A 25,077-nucleotide genomic window follows, 5' to 3' on the forward strand; every position below is an offset into this window, starting at 1 on the left:
TTCGTCATCAAACTCAAAGTCACACTCTGCAATCCTTATACCGCTTGCAGAGCTCTCTGATCCCAGGACCACCCGCAATGCACCTTGATTCTGGAGTCTCCTCCCTCAATGCACCCAGATCCTCGGACTCTTCTGCCAATGATTCCAGATAGCTCCCTCCCACCCCACTCCAGTACTCCTGGACCACGAGAACCTCCCGTTAGCACAACCAGACATCGAGGCCCACGTCCAAGTACAACTAGATCCTGAGTCCCCTTCCCAGTGCTCCCAGATCCTAGGCCCCCCCCCCCCCCCCGCCCTCAATGTTGATAAATCAGTGTACCCGATCATAATACTGAGCATAATAACTCAGTAAGAAAGTTTTATTTTGTTCTATAAAGGGACTCTCTTATATTCCAGCTCTGATGAAGGGTCCAAAACATGACCCCATTTTTCATTTTATAAATGCTGCATATGTTCAACATTTTCACTATCCAGCAATGGGGTCCAGACCCCATACACTGAATACTGATGAACATTAAAATAGTGCTGTAGCAACGAGTCACTACAGCCACCTCGAGCGCAAGGTTCTATCAGTGATGGAGGTGATACTGTCAATCTTTTTTAAAAGCAAAATCATTTATTGCGCGACTGTATTTAGCTTCACAATGTCAGCACATACCTTTGGCATCTTGCTCTGATGAAAAGAGAGCACCGTTAGTTGTAGCCTGCTATAAAAAAAAACAAAGAAAATGCACATAAATAATTAAAATCCTTAACATTTCTATTAATCTTCTGCATCACCGCTTACTAATGTAACTGAGTATCTGCAACACATGTATTAACAGATTGTGCAAACCACTGTAAATAAGTCATGTAACCATTCCCTCCTCGGACTATTTTGGCCCACTTTGACGAAGGCAGCAAGATCCCCACCCTGGATTCTACCAGAACTGGAAATCCAAGTGTTTACAATTCTCTGGTTATGCTGTTCTGAGAAAGTCCAGAGCATTCATAGTTATCAGAATAACGTACAGAAGCTTCAGACATTTTATCTTGTATATTAACCTGTGAGGTGACAGCAGACCTCTATATTCAAGGCTGAGATAGATAGATTTTTGAACTGTAAGGGAATCAAGGGATATGAGGATCAGGCAAGAAAGTGGAGTTGAGGGCAAAAATCAGCCATGATCATACTGAATGGCGGAGCAAGCTCGAGGGGCCATATGGCCTAATCCTGCTCCTAATTCTAATGTTCTCTCTTTTGCATTAACAGCCAGAATACTCCCATTTGCTTCACATGCAAGAAACATTCCAGCCGAACCCATTTTAGGGAATTAGCCAGGATGTATCTTTGATAATAAAGCAGCAAACAAGATATCTGAAACCACAAATGATGGCACCTCTAACAGCATTCAAAATCAGTCTTTATCTTTTGTGCCTTAAATCGATCTAGCCCGGATTGTCATCAGTTTCTACCAGATGCAGTGGTACTAATTAAAAGGGTAGTTTCCCAGTGGCCATGAATCCATGTAGAAAATAGAATCACCATCGAATATGGCATTCTCAACCAGATTGCGGATGTAAGAAATGTGTTTATCACACTGACATAGCTGGGTGTGCTTTTCAGAGTTTGGAGATAAGGCATGTTTGTTAGTGACAGGAGGGGAACTTCATCCTACATTTCACCCATTCTGTACCTAATTTGATAATGCAGCACACTCAAGCTCCCACCCTTCCAAAAATGTATAATGCAGTTATTTGCTTCTGAATTACTTGTTTAAAGTTCCGCAACCATGCATTAACACCTTACCTGCGATTCCGTCAGCAAGTGCAGTAGCCGTCTCAGATGATTTAAGGAGGCTCCATTCTGGAAGCATAAATCGACATGTGCTTTTTGTGCGCTATGAATTCTACTGAAACCGTATTAGTTATAAAACAAATCTCAATCGCCAAAACGCTGACCTACCATACAGTCCGCAGTCTTACAATCGCACAAAGCATCATAAACATCCTTCAGTTTTCCCTCTAGAACTAGTGATGCCAGCACATCTCTTAATAGGTTTTCTCCCAGAATTTCGAGGAAACATAAGACTTGGGAATAGAACAATAATTTAACATGTGAACAGTACATCTATCACCAAAAGCCACACTGCCCACATGCAGATTTTTCCCCCCTCAATATTGAAACTCTTACAAAAAGAACAATCCCTGAAATAACACCTCAACTGCATACATGATATTATAATAACATAAAATTAAACAAGCCATTTTAGGCAACTTACCACTTTTACAATCTTCGTCCGCCTCTTTGTAATTCTTCTGTAAAGAAACCCAAAAGTGTTGACATTCATTCAGGTGCAAAAATACTTACAGTAAATAACATTTAATGCTGCTTTTCACATTTCTTAGCAAAATACATCAAATAAGGCACAATTCAAATTGTAAAAATTAGATTAGTTGGTGTTCACCTAATGATACTATCTATTACATTCAGTGCACATCTCTCATCTTCCTCCTCTCTGCCTCCCACTCCTCAAACACTGCGGACACACCTACATCTGCCACAATGCCGTACATGCCCTGCCAATGAATTCGAGGAAAGGCACCAAATACGCATTTAAAAACACCAAACGGTGTTGTGAATTTTTATTTTTAAATATATGTAAGCCACCTCCATTGTGAAATTAACTTCCTCTCCCCACTTAAGAGGAGAAAATCCAGACAGCTGAATACATGCCAGTAATAGTTGGACAAAGGAAGGATGAGATGAACAACAGACTGTGGGTGAATGAAGTTGTAAAACTGGAGTGCGATAAAGCCAGAAGGGGATTTAAAGATGAGGATAAGGATTTTACATTTAATACTTTAGAGGACAGGAAGCTGATGTACATCGGCGAGGATGAAGAGTGCAAGGCCAGAATGTTCAATAGTCATATCTGAAGATGCCAAAGGCACGTAAAGGGTTTCAGTAGCGTAGGCACTAAGACAGGGGCTATGTTGCACAGGTGGAAGTAAGCAGAGTTTATGATGGAACTGATATGGGGTCTGAAACTAAACTCATAGGTGAACAGGATGCCAAGGGTGCGAATGGTCTGGGCCAGCCAGAGACCATCAAAAGAGAATGAAACTAGTGGCAGGAGAACAGATTTTCCAAGAGGACTTCATGAGCTAGCACCATCATCATCGGCAGTCCCTCAAAGCGAGGATGACTTGCTTCCACACCAAAAAGGGAGGAGTTCACAGGTGTTTCAATGAAGGACCTAATATTCCAGATCCCAAACTACATGTTGAAGGGTGTAAGATGCCTGTGCTTGGATTTTTTTTTTTATAAACGTGGGATGGCCGTTGCACACCAGCCATTACACGGGCTTGACAGAGCTAGGTCTTGGTCCAGTGGCAAGGATTACCCAAGACTAACTGGAGACCAGCTCTGTTGCACAGACGGAGCGCGCACACATATCGCAGTGTGGGCTGGCCCGTGCTGCCCCTGGTCCCTCGCCTCTTCTGGGCCCCAGATTCATGCCTCTCCTGGGCACAGGTTCATTCCCTCTCCAGATTCTCGCCGCTCCTTCGCCCCTCCTGCTGTGCCTGCCCGCACTGCAATCAGCGACCTGGCTTCATAGTCGTCCCAACACAATGGCTGAATGACCTCTTTCTGTGCTGTAATTTCTGATTCTATAAACTTCTCCCTGTTGTTTTCTCATGGAAGACACTTAGTGATTTGAAAGACTGTAAAAGCAACAGTAGCTCATTTAAAATAGAGGCTGTACCTTCCCCAAGTTTAAAATGAAGGACCAAAGATAGTCTGTCTAACAGAATAGGCAGATTCTCTTTGACCAAGAGTTCGTTAGCACAAAGGGTCTGTTTAATGAGGACAGTTTGATTAAAATGCGGATGAGACACTACAAAATGCAAGTCAATTGTAGGTTGTACTTGTGAATTTTAAAAAAAGGTCCTGCAACTGTCAACAGTGGTTAGTCCTCGTAATATTGTATTTCAGCCTCAGGTAAATCTTATGAGAATCTGTGTTGTAATGTAGCAGAACAGTACTTGTACGGAGATATTCAATGCTCACTCCCATCTTCAAAGGCTTGAGACCTCATTACCAACATCATCCAGATACGGATGATAGACGAGATGAATATCAGAAAAAGCAACAGAAGTTTAACTGGACCAGCCAAATAAACCACATCGCAGCAAGAGCAGGGCAGAGGCTGGGTTCTCCAATAAGTGGCTCAATCCCTGACCTCTCTGCCATCTTTGAGACTCAAGATGCACTGAAGCAATTCCCCAGGGCTTCTTCAATAGCACCTCCCAAACCCATGACCTCTACCACCTAGGACAAGGGCAGCAGGCACATGGGAACACCATCACCTCCAAGTTCCCCTCCAAGTCATACAGCATCCTGACTTGGAAATATATCGTCATTCCTTCATCGGTGGGTTAAAATCCTGGAACTCCCTCCCTAACAGCACTGTGGGAGTCCCTTCAGCACACAGACTGCAGCGGTTCAAGAAGGCAAGTCAACACCATCCGCTCACGGGCAATTAAGAATCGGCAATAAATGCTGGCTATGCTAGCAACGCCCACATCCTAGAAATGAATCAAGAAAGGATTCGAGAGAATACTCTGCTCGCCTCATTGGGTGTGCAATATAGTTCCAACTATGGGACTACTGCTCCACCTAGTGGACTACTGTGGTAATGCAACTAATGCTATATATAATAGAGATCAGGTCACCTGACAAGTTGCTGTGTTGATGGCTATCTTGGGAAGTCTGTGTGTTTGTGATGTTGAAAGTAATACATCACATTGGCGATGAGGATAGGATTTCTGGGTACCCGAGCTGAAACTTTTGTTGGTGGATGATTCCGGCCAAACAGAGAGGCACGGGAGGTCCTTTGTGTTGCAGAACAGCTAAAAATCCAAGGTAAATTACAAGCACACGTGGCTGAACTATCAGAGTCCAGATGGCCGCACCTATGGAAATAATAGGGCACTTGGGTGTGCTTCAACACGGCCATGAGACTTTCGGAGCTTACGTGGAGCAGCTAGAAATGTTTTTCACTGCAAATTGTATCATCGAAATCCCCGATGAAAACCATAATCTGGTGGCGTTAGAAAGAAAACAGGCAATTTTCCTGATTGAAGCAAGCCGTGAGGGGTATGGAACCCTGAAAAATGTGCTTGTTTCCTTCCGTCCAAGCCAAAGAACACATCACTTAGAGGTTCTAAGCAAGTTGCAACAGCATTACAGTCCTGAGCCCCTGGAAATTGCTGAAAGTTATTGTTTTGGAATAAGAGATCAGTTTATTGACGAAAGTATCAGTGAGTACACTGTAGCATTGAAAAAGCTATCCATTCACTGTCATTTCAGAAACTTTCAGGACCGAGCATTGCGTGACCGCTTTGTTTGTGGAATGAAAAGTGAAACGATAAGAAAATTAACAACTGCTAACCTGACTTTTGATTTAGCTTATCAGACAGTTATGTCGACGGATATGGCTAACCAATAATCCAGAGAAGTTCATACCATTTCCAGTCTTCAGACAAGCAAGGCAAATTGCCTGCAGGTTAAAAGAAAAAGGCAGGTGCTCCCCAAGGACTCAGCAACAGGCCACTAACAGCGCATTGAAGTCGTGCTCTCGGTCCAGGGACAACACATTGCCTTCACATATGAGCAAGTTTGAGCAATGCGTTTCCTCTGCAAGAAAACTGGGCATCTTGCAAAGGCATGCCTACTGAAGAGTAAACCAACTTTCAAGGCTAGAAATCAGAACCCCCAGAGACTACATAGCATGGAAGAACAACAACAGGACGAAGAGATATACGTCATCAGGATCACGAGGGTACCTAACAGCGATTCGAAAAGTATCATCTAAGTAGATGTTGCACGATCCAAGATACCCATGGAAATTGACACTGGTGCATCCGTGAGTGTAGTACCGGAATTGCTATTTCTCGACAAATTGCGTGATTTCCCATTGGAGAAATCCAAGATAAAGCTGAGAGAACGTTTCTGTGGTAGGTCACATCACCATACCAGTGAAATACAAGGATCAATTTCAGAGCTTGCCTCTTTTAGTAGTGGCAGGAGACAAGCCTGCCTGACTAGGAAAAAAATTGGTTGGGAATCGCTGAAGCTGGATTGGAGTGGGATTTTACATGTTGAAACGAGATTTGCATTGAAGGATATCATCAAGCAGTATCTGAAGGTGTTCTGCGAAACAGACAGTCCAATCTAAGGCTTCAAGGCGAGTGTCAGAGTACAGAAGGACGCGAGACCAGTTTACTGCAAGCCACATCCCGTACCATATGCATTCGAGGAGAAAGTTGAGCAACAACTCAAAAGACTAGAGACTGAGAACATTATCTCTAAGATAGATCGATGTAATTGGGCGACATCCATTGTTATTGTACATAAGTCAGATGGCAAGGTAAGGTTGTGTGCTGATTATAAACTAACTGTACAGCAGGCTCTAGAGGTTAATCTCCCCAATAAATTGCAAAATATAGCAGATTTGTTTACAAAGCTGATAGGTGGTCAGATCTTCTCAAAGTTAGATCCTACTTACAACTTGAATGAGATGAGGAATCCAAGTTATGCTGGACTATAAATACTCATCTAGGCCTATATCAATTTAATAGGCTACCATTTGGAGTATCTTCCCCCACCCCCCAACCCCCACCATATTTCAAGGGGTGATGAATCAGATTTTGCAAGGCACTGAAGGTGTAGTATGTTATTTAGATGACATATTAATTTCAGCATCAAACAGGCAAATCCATAATAACATATAGAATGAAGTCCTCAAATGGCTAGAGAAGCACAGAGTACGAGCGACTGCTCACAAGTGTGAGTTATTTCAAAACTCAGTAGAGTACTTAGGGCACAGAGTAGACAAAGATGGTTTACATCCAACCAAGGGAAAGCTGGATGCAATGAGAAATGCACCCACTCCCAAGAATGTCACTGAACTTTGATCATTTTTGGGTCTTTTGAACGATTATGGAAAGTTCCTTCCAAATTTGGCTACAGTGTTGAAAAAACAGGTCCATTGGAAGTCGTCAGAAGAAGGGAGAAGGCAAGAGCAGCAATGTCACAGGAACACCATCACCTCCAAATATTCCACCATCTTGATTTGGCCACATGCTTCCCTTCCTTCATCAACGCCGGATCAAAATTGTTCAATTTCTTACTTAGCAACACAATGGAAGCTCCATCATCACTAAGACCCAGTGGTTCAGGGAGAAGGCACACCACCACCTCCTCAGAGCCACTATGGATGGGCAATAAAATTGTGGCTTTGCCATTGTCAGCCACATCATGCCAACATTTTTTTTCTTTTTGTAAAGTCCTGTGTCCCAGTTCATCAGCTTTCTGTCTCAGTCTGAGCATGTCAAGATGAAGCAACTCTAACAAAAGCTTACATTGTACTATTTTCATGGCAGGAAACTTGATGGAACTGAAAGACATTGCTGGCAGAGTTTACTGGACTGCTTCTTTTTGAAAGTCTGAAGCTAGAAAAATATGACGTTAGCTTCCTGTGGAATGATTACAGATATTTTAGATACATTTATTATGTTGTCTTATATATTTTGCTTTTGTAAATTGTTTTGACACAAATAAACTCAAAAAGTAATTCGAGCCTGCATCAGGTTCCAAATATACTATTTTCCATCTTTCAAGAGACAGGAAAAGTAGAGGAAATCAGACAGACTCTAATGTGGAGTATTATAGACAAATAGGGTAATTAACAGGGAAAATACAACTTTATTAAGTTTAGGGAGACATAGAAACATAGAAAATAGGTGCAGGAGCAGGCCATTCAGCCCTTCTAGCCTGCACCACCATTCAATGAGTTCATGGCTGAACATGAAACTTCAGTACCCCCTTCCTGCTTTCACGCCATACCCCTTGATCCCCCGAGTAGTAAGGACTTCATCTAACTCCCTTTTGAATATATTTAGTGAATTGGCCTCAACTACTTTCTGTGGTAGAGAATTCCACAGGTTCACCACTCTCTGGGTGAAGAAGTTTCTCCTCATCTCGGTCCTAAATGGCTTACCCCTTATCCTTAGACTGTGACCTCTGGTTCTGGACTTCCCCAACATTGGGAACATTCTTCCTGCATCCAACCTGTCCAAACCCGTCAGAATTTTAAACGTTTCTATGAGGTCCCCTCTCACTCTTCTGAACTCCAGTGAATACAAGCCCAGTTGATCCAGTCTTTCTTGATAGGAAGTCCCACCATCCCGGGAATCAGTCTGGTGAATCTTCGCTGCACTCCCTCAATAACAAGAATGTCCTTCCTCAAGTTAGGAGACAAAAACTGTACACAATACTCCAGGTGTGGCCTCACCAAGGCCCTGTACAACTGTAGCAACACCTCCCTGCCCCTGTACTCAAATCCCCTCGCTATGAAGGCCAACATGCCATTTGCTTTCTTAACCGCCTGCTGTACCTGCATGCCAACCTTCAATGACTGATGTACCATGACACCCAGGTCTCGTTGCACCTTACCTTTTCCTAATCTGTCACCATTCAGATAATAGTCTGTCTCTCTGTTTTTACCACCAAAGTGGATAACCTCACATTTATCCACATTATACTTCATCTGCCATGCATTTGCCCACTCACCTAACCTATCCAAGTCACTCTGCAGCCTCATAGCATCCTCCTCGCAGCTCACACTGCCACCCAACTTAGTGTCATCCGCAAATTTGGAGATACTACATTTAATCCCCTCGTCTAAATCATTAATGTACAATGTAAACAGCTGGGGCCCCAGCAGAGAACCCTGCGGTACCCCACTAGTCACTGCCTGCCATTCCGAAAAGTACCCATTTACTCCTACTCTTTGCTTCCTGTCTGACAACCAGTTCTCAATCCACGTCAGCACACTACCCCCAATCCCATGTGCTTTAACTTTGCACAAGTGTCTTTATGGCATTTACAGCCTTCGGTCAGCACAAATGGAACTGAATCAATAGAAAAAGTTGATGCTGCATCCTGAACTCCACAGATCAGTCTTACAGGCTGTAAAAACATGTAACAACCATTGGCTGACGATGTCAAATTAAGTCACCAAGCACTCCACATTTCTCTCTCTCATTCAAAAGAACATCTTGACTATCTTCACCCCTGCCACAGACAGTCCTCGGCAAGATCAGGAGTTAATTCCAGATAGCATAGATTTTCCCCAAGTACTACTTTTAAACTTTGTTACTTTGACCAATTGCCACCAGAATCAATACCAACATGTTACATTACCTACAAATACCTCACTAATAATGGAAAATGCAACTGTGTGACTTTGTATGTTAAGCTGCAAGTGTAATCTGCAACTCGTACCTTCAAGGCCAACTGAAAGACCACCTCCTCTCGAAGACTACTTTCTATCAGTAAGTTAAGCAAGAACCAGGTTAGCCATATAAAAACACGTGCAGAATCATTTACAACTTATCCTTCATTCTAATTCTAACCAGTATCCTGTATCGAACAATATTTTCTTGTTTTTTCATTTCTCCCCCACCCAACAAAGTTTTTCTTTTGAGCTGTGCCTATACACAAGATAACTGTTTTGGTTATGTTACTCCAAGCTAATCTAGAAGCCTGAACGAATAATTCAAGAGAACATGAGCGCAAATCCCACCGTGACAGTTTGACAATTTTAATTCAGTTTAAAAAAAAATGTTGAAACCAATAAAAGGGACGATGAACTTGTCAGATTGTCATAAAAACCCAACTGGTTCACTCATATCCTTTTGGGAAGGAAACCTACTGTTCTGATCTTGTCTGGCCGATGTGTGACTCCAGTCCCCACACCAGCATGATTGACTCTTAACTGCCCTCTGAAGTGGCCGAGCACAAGACTCATTTGTATGAAACCTCCATCAGCTGTTCAAGAAGATGGACCACCACTTACGCAGAGCAACCAGAGAATGGGCAATAAATGCAAATGATGCACACATGCAGAGAATGGATTGTTTTAATGTTGCAGACATCTCCTGCAAAGCACATGGACTACCGACCATGGGTAGTCTCCGAACGAACATTCACCCATCACAAATATTTGCCTCCCATCCTCGATCTCTTTCCAACTTTGCAAATTGGCAACAATTCCACAAAATTGACGAAAATACTTGCCTCCATCTCAACCCACTCCCCCTGCCAAAAGCTATTATTTGCATAAATCATAGGTATGTAACCGGGATGTAAATCTTGTATAGTATCTCCATTGCAGTTATATTAATTTATTGACAGACAATACCGTAAATGACGTTTTTGCATGCTGGTCGACAGCCAGTCACTGTTTTCCTGAAATCTCACCCATTCACTGCTCAAGTATACCATGATCAGAACTTATTTTGTCTTTGACTTACAAAGTGAATAAATATAAATAACTGCTTAACACAACACTCCTTAAATCATAAAAGTTGTGCCTTTGAAAGCCTTGTGTGATTTACATCCACTTAGCTGTTGAAGTAAAAACATTACATTATACATTGTGTCCAGGCACTTTTTAAGCAAGTACAGGGAACATTATATCCTAATATCAACTCATCAATAACACTGGTCATTGCTCCAGTCTAAGTCACAGATTGAATAATTAAGCTTCTTTGTCACTTAACTCCATGGTCGCCTGAACACCTAAGCAATTAATCGAACAGAAAAATCCCAAATTCTTTCCATGCTACCAACTACGTGGAATTCTTTCCTGGTGCATGGGACTTCTCAGTGTCTTCCAAAGTGTTACTTTTACCCAAGGGCTTCAAAATAGTTCAAATGCTAATTGAGAACACAACTTCAAGGGCGTTTGAGATAACCATCATGTTCGATAGTGCTTTAGATGCCAACTACCAAAAAACTAGCTAACTGTGCAACAAGCTCAAGTAGCAAATGAGAGAGGGGTGAGGAGAGGTTGTCCACTGTCCTTTTGTGTCAGTTTCATTAACAATATTTTGGAATGATATTATAAGGAATGGATTTAGTGTCTGTTGTAGAAATTATTGTGGTGCTCCTTTTTAGACAATAGCGTGCTTTTGGCAGACTCACCTGGGGGTCCAGTGCACTCTACCCAGAATGATCAATGGGTTGAGCTGTGAAATATAGCAGTAAGCATCCCCAAATACAGTGCGTCTTTGTACATCCCAAGAGGGGATTTTGAAGGGATTTACAAGGGGTATGCAATTCTTTATTCCCAGTGGTATGTCAGGATCCTGGTGTATGGCAACTTCAAGCTGGTCACTCCTTCAGGACCCTACTGAGAGGAGATAAAGGCACTTCGGTTTTTCTGCAGCGATAACCACATTCCAATCCAAGGTAAGCATGTGGTATACAAGACTTGTCTAAAAGATCTTTTCATGGTTTCCAGGGCTTCCTCTAGCTCAAGATCCAGAACCAAGCTGTGAGGTGAATTTATGGTCTACATCAACCGGTCACTGTACCCTGGAGTGGGAGGACAATTAAGCTGGGGGATAAGTAAGCCTGGTACACAGCACTATGGCTGACACAATGTAGTGCCCAATGTAGGTCGTTCCACCACAACAAAGGCAGTTGCTGCTGAGGAAACCTAGACTTAAGATGACTACTGCTGAAAGGCTTTGTCTGGAGGCCACGTTTGAGAATATATGTCAACATATATCTAGGATTCAGTAGCCATCATGATTGAGTTGTGGAAAAGGAGCTGTTGCTGAACCGGTATACCTCCAATTGGTGAAAGGGCTGTTCCATGGGATATGGCGCTCATGAATATGGTGACAACGTTCTCATACATTTTATGGTTGCTATTAACCACCTAACAAGGGTCCAACCCCACATGCTCATAGCCGTTTAAGAACTCTTCTTGCAGGAAGGTTGGTTTAAAAAAAAAGTGCAAGGTTTCTTCGGGCTGGAAGATTACATACCTGGTGATAAAAGCTTGGGATTTAACCTTCAGATTAGGTAATCCAATACAGGAAGCCTGGCAAGTCTGCATTTCTCCAGGACATTGTTTGATGCTTTACCAGCTTGCCTGCCTCACTAATGAAAGCTGTAAGAATGAACTGGTCACTGGAGGCTGAGATTCTTCACTCAGCTCCAAAAAACCCAACAAGCCAATGTTCGAACATGTGGGACAATCCTCGCTGGACGAGCAGTTAGATGAGGTGGTTAAACTCAACCCGTGTAAACTTAGTCACTAAACCTTGGCTCTGTCAATCTGCCCCTCAGGAAAGAACACACTTGCATTTATCATAGAATCATAGAAATTTACAGTATGGAAGGAGGCCATTTCGGCCCATTGTGTCCGCACCAGCCGACAAAGTTCGATCCAGCCAAACCCCACTTTCCAGCTCTTGGTCCGTAGTCCTGTAGGTTACAGCACTTCAAGTGTACATCCAAGTAGTTTTTAAATGCGATGAGGGTTTCTGCACCTAACACCCTTTCAGGCAGTGAGTTCCAGACCCCACCACCCTCTGGGTGAAGAAATTTCCCCTCATGTTTCCTCTAAACCTGCCCCCAATTACTTTAAATTTATGCCCATTGTTTGTTGACCCCTCTGCCAAGGGAATCAGGTCCTTCCTATCCACTCGATCCAGGCCCCTCATAATTTTATACACCTCAATCAGGTCTCCCCTCAACCTTCTCTGCTCCAAACAGACCCAGCATCTCCATTCTTTGCTCCTCGCCAAAATTCTCCAGTCCAAGCAACATTCTTGAAAATCTCCTCCGTACACTTTCCAGTGCAATCACATCTTTCCGATAATGTGGTGACCAGAGCTGCACGCAGTACTCCAGCTGCAGCCTAACTAGTGTTTTATACAATTCAAGCATAGAACATAAGAATTTGGAACAGGAGTAAGCCATCGAGCCCCTCGAGCCTGCTCCGCCACTCAAGGCTGATCTGGCCGTGGACTCAGCTCCACTTACCCGCCCGCTCCCCATCACCCTTAATTCCCTTATTGGTTAAAAATCTATCTATCTGTGATTTGAATATATTCAATGAGCTAGCCTCAACTGCTTCCCTGGGCAGAGAATTCCACAGATTCACAACCCTCTGGGAGAAGAAATTCCTTCTCAACTCGGTTTTAAATTGGCTCCCCCGTATTTTGAGGCTGTGCCCCCTAGTTCTCGTCTCTCCGACCAGTGGAAACAACCTCTCTGCCTCTATCTTGTCTATCCCTTTCATTATTTTAAATGTTTCTATAAGATCACCCCTCATCCTTCTGAACTCCAACGAGTAAAGACCCAGTCTACTCAATCTATCATCATAAGGTAACCCCCTCATCTCCGGAATCAACCTAGTGAATCGTCTCTGTACCCCCTCCAAAGCTAGTATATCCTTCCTGAAGGTGACCAAAACTGCACGCAGTACTCCAGGTGCGGTCTCACCAATACCCTGTACAGTTGCAGCAGGACCTCCCTGCTTTTGTACTCCATCCCTCTCGCAATGAAGGCCAACATTCCATTTGCCTTCCTGATTACCTGCTGCACCTGAAAACTAACTTTTTGGGATTCGACCCCCAGGTCCCTCTGCACCGCAGCATGTTGCAATTTCTCCCCATTCAAATAATATTCCCTTTTACTGTGTTTTTTTTCTCAAGGTGGATGACCTCACATTTTCCAACATTGTATTCCATCTGCCAAACCTTAGCCCATTTGTTTAACCTATCTAAATCTCTTTGCAGCCTCTCTGTGTCCTCTACACAACCCGTTTTCCCACTAATCTTTGTCATCTGCAAATTTTGTTGCACTACACTCTGTCCCCTCTTTCATCTATGTATATTGTAAACAGTTGTGGTCCCAGCACCGATCCCTGTGGCACACCACTAACCACCGATTTCCAACCCGAAAAGGACCCATTTATCCCGACTCTCTGCTTTCTGTTAGCCAGCCAATTCTCGATCCATGCTAATACATTTCCTCTGACTCCGCGTACCTCTATCTTCTGCAATAACCTTTTGTGTGGCACCTTATCGTATGCCTTTTGGAAATCTAAATACAGCACAACCATCGGTACACCTCTATCCACCATGCTGGTTATATCCTCAAAGAATTCCAGTAAATTAGTTAAACATGATTTCCCCTTCATGAATCCATGTTGCGTCTGCTTGATTGCACTATTCCTATCTAGATGTCCCGCTATTTCTTCCTTAATGATAGTTTCAAGCATTTTTCCCACTACAGATGTTAAACTAACCGGCCTATAGTTACCTGCCTTTTATCTGCCCCCTTTTTTTAAAAACAGAGGCGTTACATTAGCTGCTTTCCAATCTGATGGTACCTCCCCAGAGTCCAGAGAATTTTGGTAGATTATAACGAATGTATCTGCTATAACTTCCGTCATCTCTTTTAATACCCTGGGATGCATTTCATCAGGACCAGGGGACTTGTCTATCTTGAGATCCATTAGCCTGTCCAGCACTACCCCCCCCCCCCTAGTGATAGTCTCAAGGTCCTCCCTTCCCACATTCCCGTGACCAGCAATTTTTTGGCATGGTTTTTGTGTCTTCCACTGTGAAGACCGAAGCAAAATAATTGTTTAAGGTCTCAGCCATTTCCACATTTCCCATTAAATCCCCCTTATCTTCTAAGGGACCAACATTTACTTTAGTCACACTCTCGTTTTATATATATCAGTAAAAGCTTTTACTACCTGTTTTTATGTTTTATGCAAGTTTACTTTCATAATCTATCTTTCCTTTCTTTATTGCTTTCTTAATCATTCTTTGCTGTCGTTTAAAATTTTCCCAATCTTCTGGTTTCCCACTAACCTTGGCCACCTGAAAAGCATTGGTTTTTAATTTGATACTCTCCTTTATTTCCTTGGTTATCCACGGCTGGTTATCCCTTCTCTTACCGCTCTTCTTTTTCACTGGAATATATTTTTTTTAAATATATAACCTCATTGCTCTTGTATTCCATGCCTCGACTAATAAAGGCAAGTATTCCAAATGCCTTCTTAACCACCTGGTCGGCTACCTTCAGGGATCTGTGGACCTGTACTCCAAAGTCCCTTTGTTCCTCTACACTTTTCAGTGTCATACCATTTATTGTGTATTCCCTTGCCTTCCCTCAACGACTATCTGTCCCACCTGTGACAGAGACTGTGGTTCTCATATTGGACTGTACAGCCACTTAAGAACTCATGTTAAGAGTGGAAGCAAGGGCTGCCTATCATTATGAACCTCCCCAGATGCATTACCTCACACTTATCCGGATTGAATTCCATTTGCCACTGTTCCGCCCACCTGACCAGTACATTGATATCTTCCTGGAATCCACAGCTTTCTTCTTCATTATCAACCACAGAGCCGATTTTAGTGTCATCTACATACTTCTTAATCATACCCCTAACATTCAAGTTCCAAGTCATTGATATATACCACAGTTAGCACCTTTCACGTCATCAGACTGTGTCAATACACCATGGAGTTACTTTTGAAGGAGTCATTGGTATTTCGATAAACAACAGCCAATCTATGCCGGCAAGGTTCCAATGAGATCATCATCATCATTATCATAGGCAGTCCTTCGCAATCAAGGAAGACTTGCTTCCACTCCTGAAGTGAGTTCTTTGGTGGCTGAACAGTCCAATGAGAGAGCCACAGGTGGGACAGATAGTCGTTGAGGGAAGGGGTGGGTGGGACTGGTTTGCCGCACGCTCTTTCTGCTACCTGTGCTTGATTTCTGCATGCTCTCGGCAATGAGACTCAAGGTGCTCTACGCCCTCCCGGATGCACTTCCTCCACCTCGGGCGGTCTTTGGCTAGGGACTCCCAGGTGTCAGTGGGGATGTTGCATTTTATCAAGGAGGCTTTGAGGGTGTCCTTGTAACGTTTCCGCTGCCCACCTTTGGCTCGTTTGCCGTGAAGGAGCTCAGAGCTGAGCAGTTGCTTTGGGAGTCTCGTGTCTGGCATGCAAACTACATGGCCTGCCCAGCAGAGCTGATCGAGTGTGGTCAGTGCTTCCATGCTGGGGATGTTAGCCTGGACGAGGACTCTGATGTTGGTGCGTCTGTCCTCCCAGGGGATTTGTCGGATCTTGGAGACATTGTTGGCGATATCTCTCCAATGACTTGAGGTGTCTACGTCCATGGTCCATGTTTCTGAGCCATACAGGAGGGCGGTTATTACTACAGCCCTGTCGAACATGAGCTTGGTGGCAGTTTTGAGGGCCTGGTCTTCAAACACTCTTTTCCTCAGGTGGCCAAAGGCTGCACTGGAGGCGATGCCTGCTCTGGTTGATAGGATGTTCCCGAGATATGGGAAGTGGTTAGCCTCACAGCTAACCTGGCGTGCCTTGATGACCGCGATACGCAGAATACCCACAGCACTTGGTCTGTCCTCCAGGCCTCCATAACCAGTGCCTGCAAAGAGACGCTCGGTCACTCAACCAGGAAACACCAGGACTGGTTTGACAAAAACGATTGGGAGATCCAAGAGCAAATAGATCGCAAGCGCAGGGCATTTCTGAACCTTAAACAACAACCCAACACGGGAGTAGCAAAGCAGCATTACAGGTGGCTCAAGGCTGAGGTCCAACAAAAAACCCAGGACCTAAAGAACAGGTAATGGATGGAAAAAAGCACAGGAGATACAGCAGCTGGCTGACAGCCATGATTGGCGAGGATTCTTCATCGCAGTCAAGGCCACCTACGGGCCAAACACCCAAGACCCCACCCCACTGCTGGCCAAGAATGGGGAAAACACTCATCAAGGACACCGAGGCAGTCAGGGCCCACTGGAAGGAGCACTTCGAAGATCTCCGCCTTCGAGTCAAGTGTTCGCGACTCCATCCGGCAGCGTGCTACCCGCCACCACCTCAGTAAGACCCTAACACTGCACGAGATAGAAAAAGCCGTAAGACAGCTCAAAAACAACAAGGTTACGGGTGTGGATGGAATCCCTGCTGAGGCATTGAAGAATGGCAGAGAGGCACTGCTGGCATGAATACACCACCTCCAAAGAGAAAGGATCAGATAATACGCCTCTATTAACATCGCTAGAATACTAAGTGTTAGCTGTGGCACAAGAACTCCCCTGTGCTTCTTCGAATAGTGTCATGAGATCTTTTATATCCACCCATCATCACAGGCAGTTCCTCAAAATCGAGGAAGATTTGCTTCCACTCTCAGTGAGTTCTCAGGTGACTGTACAGTCCAATATGGGAATTACAGTCTCTGTCACTGGTAGGACAGACAGTGGTTGAAGGAAAGGGTAGATGGGGAGTCTGGTTTGCCGTACGCTCCTTTCGCTGTCTGCACTTGATTTCTACATGCTCTCGGCGACGAGACTCGAGGTGCTCAGCGCCCTCCCGGATGCTCTTCCTCCACTTAGGGCGGTCTTTGGCCAGGGACTCCCAGGTGTCGGTGGGGATGCTGCATTTTTCGATGCTTGTGTCTGTGCACAGAGACTGAACTCCAAGTCACAGTCAACTTCTTCACTGAGGCGTACGAAAGCATGGGCCTTTCACTAAACATCCGCACGACAAGGTCCTCCAGCAACCTGAACCCATCCACGGTGCGGCCCTGGACAACATGGACCACTTTCCATACCTCAGGAGCCTATGATCAGCAAGGACAGACATAGACGACGAGGTTCTGAGGAAGAGTGTGTTCAAAGATCATGCCCTCAAATCTGGCACCAAGTTTATGGTCGACAGGGCTGTAGTGATACCCATCTTCCTGTATGGCTCAGAGACATGGACCATATCCAGTAGACACCTCAAATCGCTCGAGAAGTACCACCAACGATGTCTCTGCAAGATCCTGCAAATCCCTATATCCACCAAAGAGAATGTAATGAACACAATTTAATTTGTTTCCTATATGACTCCTTTGCAGCGATCTGACGGAGAATGTGGTTTGAGCAGTGTATGAAAGGATCCTTCCCAACATAGTGGTACTGCTTCTGCTCCCTGTCCCTTCACATTTTTTATTCATTAGTTTTATTCACAGGATGTGGACATCGCTGGCAAGGCTAGCATTTATTGCCCTCAAGAAGATGTGGTGAGCCGCCGCCTTGAACTGCTGCAGTCCTTGAGGTGAAAGTACTTCCACGGAGCTGACTTTTGTCATACCGGTTTGATACAACTGAGTGGCTTGGCTCAGTCATTTCAGAGGGCTGTTAAGAGTCAACCACATTGCTGTGGGTCAGGCCAGACCGAGTAAGGATGGCAGATTTCCTTACCTAAAGGGCACAAGTGAACCAGTTGGGTTTTTCTGACAATCTGGTAGTTTCATGGTCACCATTACTGATATTAGCTTTTTATTCCAGAATTATAATCCCCCAGCTGCCATGGTGGGATCTGAACTCATGTCTCTGGATTATTAGCCCAAGCCTCCGGATTACTTGTCCAGTAATATAACCACTATGCTACCGTATCCTTTGAACTGGCAAATGTTGATTAAACTCTATCAAATGTAGAAACGACCCGACTGTAATGTGTCCAAGAAAACAGATTAAATTTGAGTTCCTACTGGCAGTCCAGCTGATTCAGGGCACCTTCAGTTCTGATTTTCCATCTAATTAATACAAAGTTACTCTCTGCAACAGTCATTAAACTGTTAAATCCTTTTCTTTTCTTCTCCCCGCAATAAAAAAAGTCCACTCACATCAGAGACCAATCCCTGCAAGAAAATGTGAGCAGATATCTGCAGGAAGGTAGAATCCCTCAAATTTTCCTTCTCTGTTATATATGTAAACCTGTAAATACCACGTCTAACCATCAGCGGGTTTAAACCCCTGGAGTCCCAAAGGATCCCACAATCCCTTGGGAGCTCCTGTATATAAAAGGCGGCCTCACAGGTTGGAGAGGCACTCAGATCTGTAATAAAAGGTATACAGTCATAACTTTGAGCTTGCAGTATCTGGTCTGACTCTTTAGAAATAGGATGTTAGCTCTCTATTCAAGACCTGTGCAGCAGGCAGGTTTCTTTTACACTAAACAAAATGTGTTTGTACTGAAAAGGTTAAGCAATAGTTACTTTTCAGAGGCAGCAAAGGTAAACAACTTCCAGCATTCTGTTCTGTCGATCATCATGCTGAGTGTACAGTTCCCTTAATCCAACTGCAACTCAAATTATTCTGCCATGTTTAAATTACTTCACAGGAAATTAAATTTGTGGAATCCCCAGAAAGTACAAAATCTTTAAATAACAAGCCCTGGGTATTGAAATAATACTTCACACAACAGATGGTTCATGGTGAGTTAAAGATCACAATTCAACTGAACAATATCTACATCAAACCACAAGAGTGAAACTCAAGCAGTTTAGCAACTTCAAGACAGAATCAGTGTCTGGCAACTATATACAGCCTACTGTTTCTTTGTTTTTAAATGAGAAAAATATACTTGTACCTTTTCCAAAATCACAAAACAGAAGGTGTCTTGATCTTTGCAGGGCAGGCATGACCTTGATGAACAACTGACAGCAAACTAGTTGAATGTATGTTGCATTCCACAACTAGTAAAATAGCATTCTGTTTAATCCAAGCAGAATGCAGGAAAACATATAGGCAATATTGCACACTATCTGCATTTCAACTACATAAACTGAGGGATCCAAAATACTAGCTAGTTATAGGATTGAGGGGTTTGAATAATATTGCCAGAACCTCAAGCCTGTGTCAATTTGCACCTTCCCATTTCCTACATTACTCGACCATGACTGGGTCAGAGAATCAGTCTCCCTTTTGAATCGACAATGAGCAAAGAACAAGTATTCTCAGGTCACTCGAGACCAATCTGCACGGTCATCGGTTCAGCAAGACTCAGTGGCTCCGCCTAATGCCAAAGGTCATGTGAGCAGAGGTGCAGCACTGGGTTCAATCTAAACACTTGCGCAACAGGCAGGATGTGTTTTTAAGTCTATGCATTGGGAAGCAAATAGACAAGAATGATCTTGCTTTCAAACACTCAAGTGGATAGATATATGTATAACCATAAATAAAATCATGCATACAACCGTATAGTATATGCACTAGTTTGGTTCACTTAGCAGCAATCTTACCTCTTCAGTTGTGAATTCAAGCACAATACACTCCAGTGCAGTACAGAGAGTGTGCTGCATTGCTGGACCGACAGTGCTTCATACAAGACATTAAACCAAGACCATGCCTGTTGTCTGCTGATTCACATTGATGTTAAAGATTCCCTGGCACCTTCAAAGAGTCAGGAGTTCTGTGTGTCCACTTTCAGCCACCACAGCGAAAAAATTAACTGGCCATTCATCTCCTGAGGAACTTTGTGGTGTGCAAAATGCTTGCTAGGTTCTCCTGCATAACAATGACTCCACTTTAAAAAGTAGCTTATTGCATCAGGGCCATTTTAGGAAGTTTAAGAAACATAAGGCACTATTTTAATTCAAGTCTTTCTTCCTTCAATTTTGTTTCAAAAATTGAACACGAAGTACTCTTGCACTATGGACTCTCAAAAATGTAATGTGTTTCTTCATGATTCTGCAGAGACACCACAGGGAATGGATTTATTAAATCTTTTACAAATACCTGTATTACTCTTCCAACTAAGGAGCAGTAATTGTACAGGGCACTGAGGTACCAACATGCTATGTCACAGACTGGAAGGACAGAAGTCTGAGTTTACACAAACTCACATAGCAAGTACCTCATGTCAGCAGATGCACACAAAGGCCAAGTGTTGCCTAGGATCATGTCTGTGCATCGCTTTGTAGCTAGTTCGGGAGATCAGAATTGGCCAAGCTCAGAACAAGTTGCCTGCTTGCCATTTTGAAGAATTTGAAATGGGACTCAGAAATTCTATTTTGCTGCAACTTTACAATGGCTTTAATGAAGGCAAAAGGGGGGCATGCAATCAGAACTATTACTGGGAGAATGAACACAGAAATTAAGAAAAACTTCTGAAATTTTTTTTTTTTTTTTTTAAAGATGAATTCTTTATCCTGAAGCAACTATCGAGGGAGTGGCAAATATGTCATTTAAAAAGGAAACTGGATAAGTATTTAAAGAGAAAATATAAAGGATACAAGGAAAGGGCAGAAATATTGATTAGAACTGACAGCTCCAGTTGAAGGGCAAGTAATAAGACAGGTGCGATAGGCCAAATGGCATCCTTGTGTGCTCCAATTTCTTGGATTCCGGGTAACATAAGAAATAGGAGCAGGAGTAGGCCATTTGGCCCCTCGAGCCTGCCCAGCCATTCAATATTATGGCTGATCGAATCATGGACTCAAGTCCATTTCCCCTGCCTGCTCCCCGTAACACTGGGCTCCATCATTCAAAAATCTGTTTATCTCCACCTTAAAACATATTCAAAAGACTGAGCCTCCACAGCTCTCTGAGGTAGAGAATTCCAAAGATTCACTCCCCTCAAAGAAGAAATTCCTCCTCATTTCTGTTTTAATGAGGTGATCCCATATTCTGAAACTATGCCCCCTAGTTTTAGATTCCCCCATGAGGGAAAAACATACTCTCTGCATCTACCCTGTCAAGCCCCCTCAGAATCTTATATGTTTCAATAAGATCTCATTCTTCTAAACTCCAGAGTATAAGCCCAACCTTTCTTAATGTGACATCTCAGGAATCAACCAAGTGAACCTTCTCTGAACTGCCTCCAATGAAAGTATATCCTTCCTTAAATAAAAGGAGACCAAAACTGTACGCAGTACTCAAGGTGTGGTCTTACCAACACCCTGTACAGTTGTAGGACTTCCCTACTTTTATACTGCCTCCCCCTGGCAATAAAGGCCAACATTCAATTTGCCTTCCTGATTATTTGCTGTACCTGCATGCTAACTTTTTGCATTTCACGTACAAGAACACCCAGAGCTCTGTCCTACAACATTTTGTAATCGTTCTCCATTTAAATAATTTGCTTTTTTATTTTTCCTACCAAAGTGGATAACCTCACATTTTCCCACATTGTAGTCCATCTGCCAAATTTTTATCAGCAAATTTGGCTACATTACAGTCAGTCCCTTCATCCAAGTCATTAATATAAATTGTAAATAGTTGAGGTCCCAGCACTGATCCCTGTGGCACCCCATTAGTTAGTTTGCCAACCTGAAAATGACCCATTTATCCAGAGACTCTGTTTTCTGTTAGTTAGCCAATCCTCTATCCACGCCAATATATTACCCCCAACCCAGTGAGCTCTTATCTTGTGCAGCAACCTTTTGTGTGGCACCTTATCGAATGCTTTCTGGAAATCCAAATACACATCAACTGGTTCTCCTTCATCCACTCTATTCATTACATCCTCAAAGAACTCCAGCAAATTTGTCAAAAATGATTTCCCTTTCATAAAACCATGCTGACTCTGCTTGACTATTATGATTTTCTAAATGTCCTGCTACTACTTCCTTAATGATGGACTCCAGCATCTTCCCAATGATAGATGTTAGTCTATCAGTCTATAGTTTCCTGCTTTCTGTCTCCCTCCTTTCTTAAATAGGGATGTTACATTTGTGGTTTTCCAGTCCACTGGGACCTATCCTGAATTCATGGAAGAGATTAACAGAATGAAGTTTCCTGCTTCCAAGGTTTGAGAGTCGAGCCTCCTCCGACAAATGACTCAACTGGGACTCTGAGTAATGGAAACTAGATAATTCCCTGGGTGGAAACATGAAAAATAACTAAAAATGCTAATCAGCAGCCAAGTCAAGCTACAAAGCGTTCATCGTTCAGTAAGTCACAGGGTCAAAAAAAATGGTTTGGCAAAGAACAGACACCAACCCACTCTTATGGAGTAGAACACAGCATCATTTTTGGGAGGAGGGAGCTGCAAAGTAGATCTTACAGAAAATTAAAAATACATAAGCTAAGATAATACATAAGCTACAGAAGGAGAAGCCATCAGAAACAGTGTCTGGGAAACAGAAGCTACAACTTGTGTTTCTTATCTTGCAATGAACGGGATTACTTTCCTGAAAAGCATTTCTATAGATTACCATTGATGTGGTCAGGTTTCACTGCACCGTCATTTTAAAAAATTTATTTATTTTTTTTAATATATTTTAAAAACAGGTTTATCAAAATATTGTAAAGCCCTGGCATCCTTGTGTGAAGTGCATAAAGCTCTCAAAAGATGAAATGAATCTCAAAACAGAGAATGACATGCACAAATAAATGTGACAAATAATGGTCTTTTTTGCAAATCAAATTTATTAACAAAATTAAAAAACAAAGAAAAATGAATTTGATCACACTGTCTAAATGAGCTTACATGCAGTTCCTGTTTGTTATATATTCAATCTGCACAACTCAATAAAAGTAAGCCCAATTAATAACAAGCATGCCAGTATCTTCGGTCCCAAGTTTCCACATGATTTGCTCCTGATTTTTTAGGAGCAACTGGTGTAGAACGGAGTATCTTAGAAATCGGAATTCTCGTCATTTAGTTTGCTCCAGTTCTCGTCAGTTAGAACAGTTTCACTTTGGAACAGAATTTTTTTTCAAAAGGGGGCGTGTCCGGCCACTTACACCTGTTTTCAAAGTTTAGTCAGTGAAAACTTACTCCAAACTAACTTAGAATGGAGTAAGTGAAGATTTTTGTACGCTCGAAAAAACCTGGTCTACACTTTAGAAAATCAGGCGTAGGTTACAAATCAGGCATAGGGAATGGGGGGGAGGTTTAAAGGGAAGTTTACAAACATTAAACACTTCAGTTTTACAAATAAAGAGCCATCATCAATAATAAATGATAAATACATCAATAAATCAAGCAATGAATCAATCAAAAAAATTAATAAGAAATAAAAAAAATGTTAAATCAATAAAACATTTTCTACTTTCCGACTGCAGCACCGGGAGCCCTCCAACAGCGTGCTGAGAACCCCCCCCCCCACCCCCACCCGCCGTGTGTCTCTATCTCTCGGTCAATCTGTGTGTGTCTCTCATTCTCTGACTGCCAGTGTCTGTGTTTCTGACAGCAGGGGAGGAGGGAGGGGAGAGAAAGGAGATGGGGGGGGGGGGGAAGAGAAAGGAGATGGGGGGGGGGGGGGGGAAGAGAAAGGAGATGGGGGGGGGGGGGGGAGAAAGGAGATGGGGGGGGGGGGGGGAGAAAGGAGATGGGGGGGGGGGGGGAGAAAGGAGATGGGGGGGGGGGGGGAGAAAGGAGATGGGGGGGGGGGGGGAGAAAGGAGATGGGGGGGGGGGGGAGAAAGGAGATGGGGGGGGGGGGGAGAAAGGAGATGGGGGGGGGGGGGGGGAGAAAGGAGATGGGGGGGGGGGGGGAGAAAGGAGATGGGGGGGGGGGGGAGAAAGGAGATGGGGGGGGGGGGGGAGAAAGGAGATGGGGGGGGGGGAGAAAGGAGATGGGGGGGGGGGGAGAAAGGAGATGGGGGGGGGGGGAGAAAGGAGATGGGGGGGGGGGAGAAAGGAGATGGGGGGGGGGAGAAAGGAGATGGGGGGGGGGGGAGAAAGGAGATGGGGGGGGGGAGGAGAAAGGAGATGGGGGGGGGAGGAGAAAGGAGATGGGGGGGGGAGGAGAAAGGAGATGGGGGGGGGGGGGGGAGGAGAAAGGAGATGGGGGGGGGGGGAGGAGAAAGGAGATGGGGGGGGGGGAGGAGAAAGGAGATGGGGGGGGGGAGGAGAAAGGAGATGGGGGGGGGGGAGGAGAAAGGAGATGGGGGGGGGGGAGGAGAAAGGAGATGGGGGGGGGGGAGGAGAAAGGAGATGGGGGGGGGGGAGGAGAAAGGAGATGGGGGGGGGGAGGGAGAAAGGAGATGGGGGGGGGGAGGAAGGAGATGGGGGGGGGGGGAAGGAGATGGGGGGGGGGGGAAGGAGATGGGGGGGGGGGGGAAGGAGATGGGGGGGGGGGGAAGGAGATGGGGGGGGGGGGGGGAAGGAGATGGGGGGGGGGGAAGGAGATGGGGGGGGGGGGGGGAAGGAGATGGGGGGGGGGGGGGGGGAAGGAGATGGGGGGGGGGGGGGGGGGGAAGGAGATGGGGGGGGGGGGGGAAGGAGATGGGGGGTGGGGGGGGGGGAAGGAGATGGGGGGTGGGGGGGGGGGAAGGAGATGGGGGGTGGGGGGGGGGGAAGGAGATGGGGGGTGGGGGGGGGGGGAAGGAGATGGGGGGTGGGGGGGGGGGAAGGAGATGGGGGGTGGGGGGGGGAAGGAGATGGGGGGGTG

At 44.3% G+C, this 25,077-nt stretch overlaps 1 protein-coding gene across 4 annotated transcripts in view; it reads right to left on the minus strand.

Annotated features, from left to right (window-relative positions):
- LOC139281294 (probable helicase with zinc finger domain) overlaps positions 1–25,077 on the minus strand; it is a 369,458-nt gene that overhangs the window by 321,800 nt on the left and 22,581 nt on the right. For 3 of the 4 annotated variants that reach the window (XM_070901423.1, XM_070901420.1, XM_070901421.1), the window contains 4 exons: positions 2,265–2,301; positions 1,949–2,073; positions 1,793–1,849; positions 662–710 (listed from right to left, as the gene is read on the minus strand). In XM_070901423.1, coding sequence (XP_070757524.1) covers positions 662–710; positions 1,793–1,849; positions 1,949–2,073; positions 2,265–2,301 — 268 coding nt within the window. The remainder of the gene's footprint in view (positions 1–661; positions 711–1,792; positions 1,850–1,948; positions 2,074–2,264; positions 2,302–25,077) is intronic. The other variant, XM_070901422.1, reaches the window with a different exon arrangement.

The sequence above is a fragment of the Pristiophorus japonicus genome, chromosome 15 (assembly GCF_044704955.1).
Source record: "Pristiophorus japonicus isolate sPriJap1 chromosome 15, sPriJap1.hap1, whole genome shotgun sequence".
In the NCBI taxonomy this organism is placed as follows: Eukaryota; Metazoa; Chordata; class Chondrichthyes; family Pristiophoridae; genus Pristiophorus; species Pristiophorus japonicus.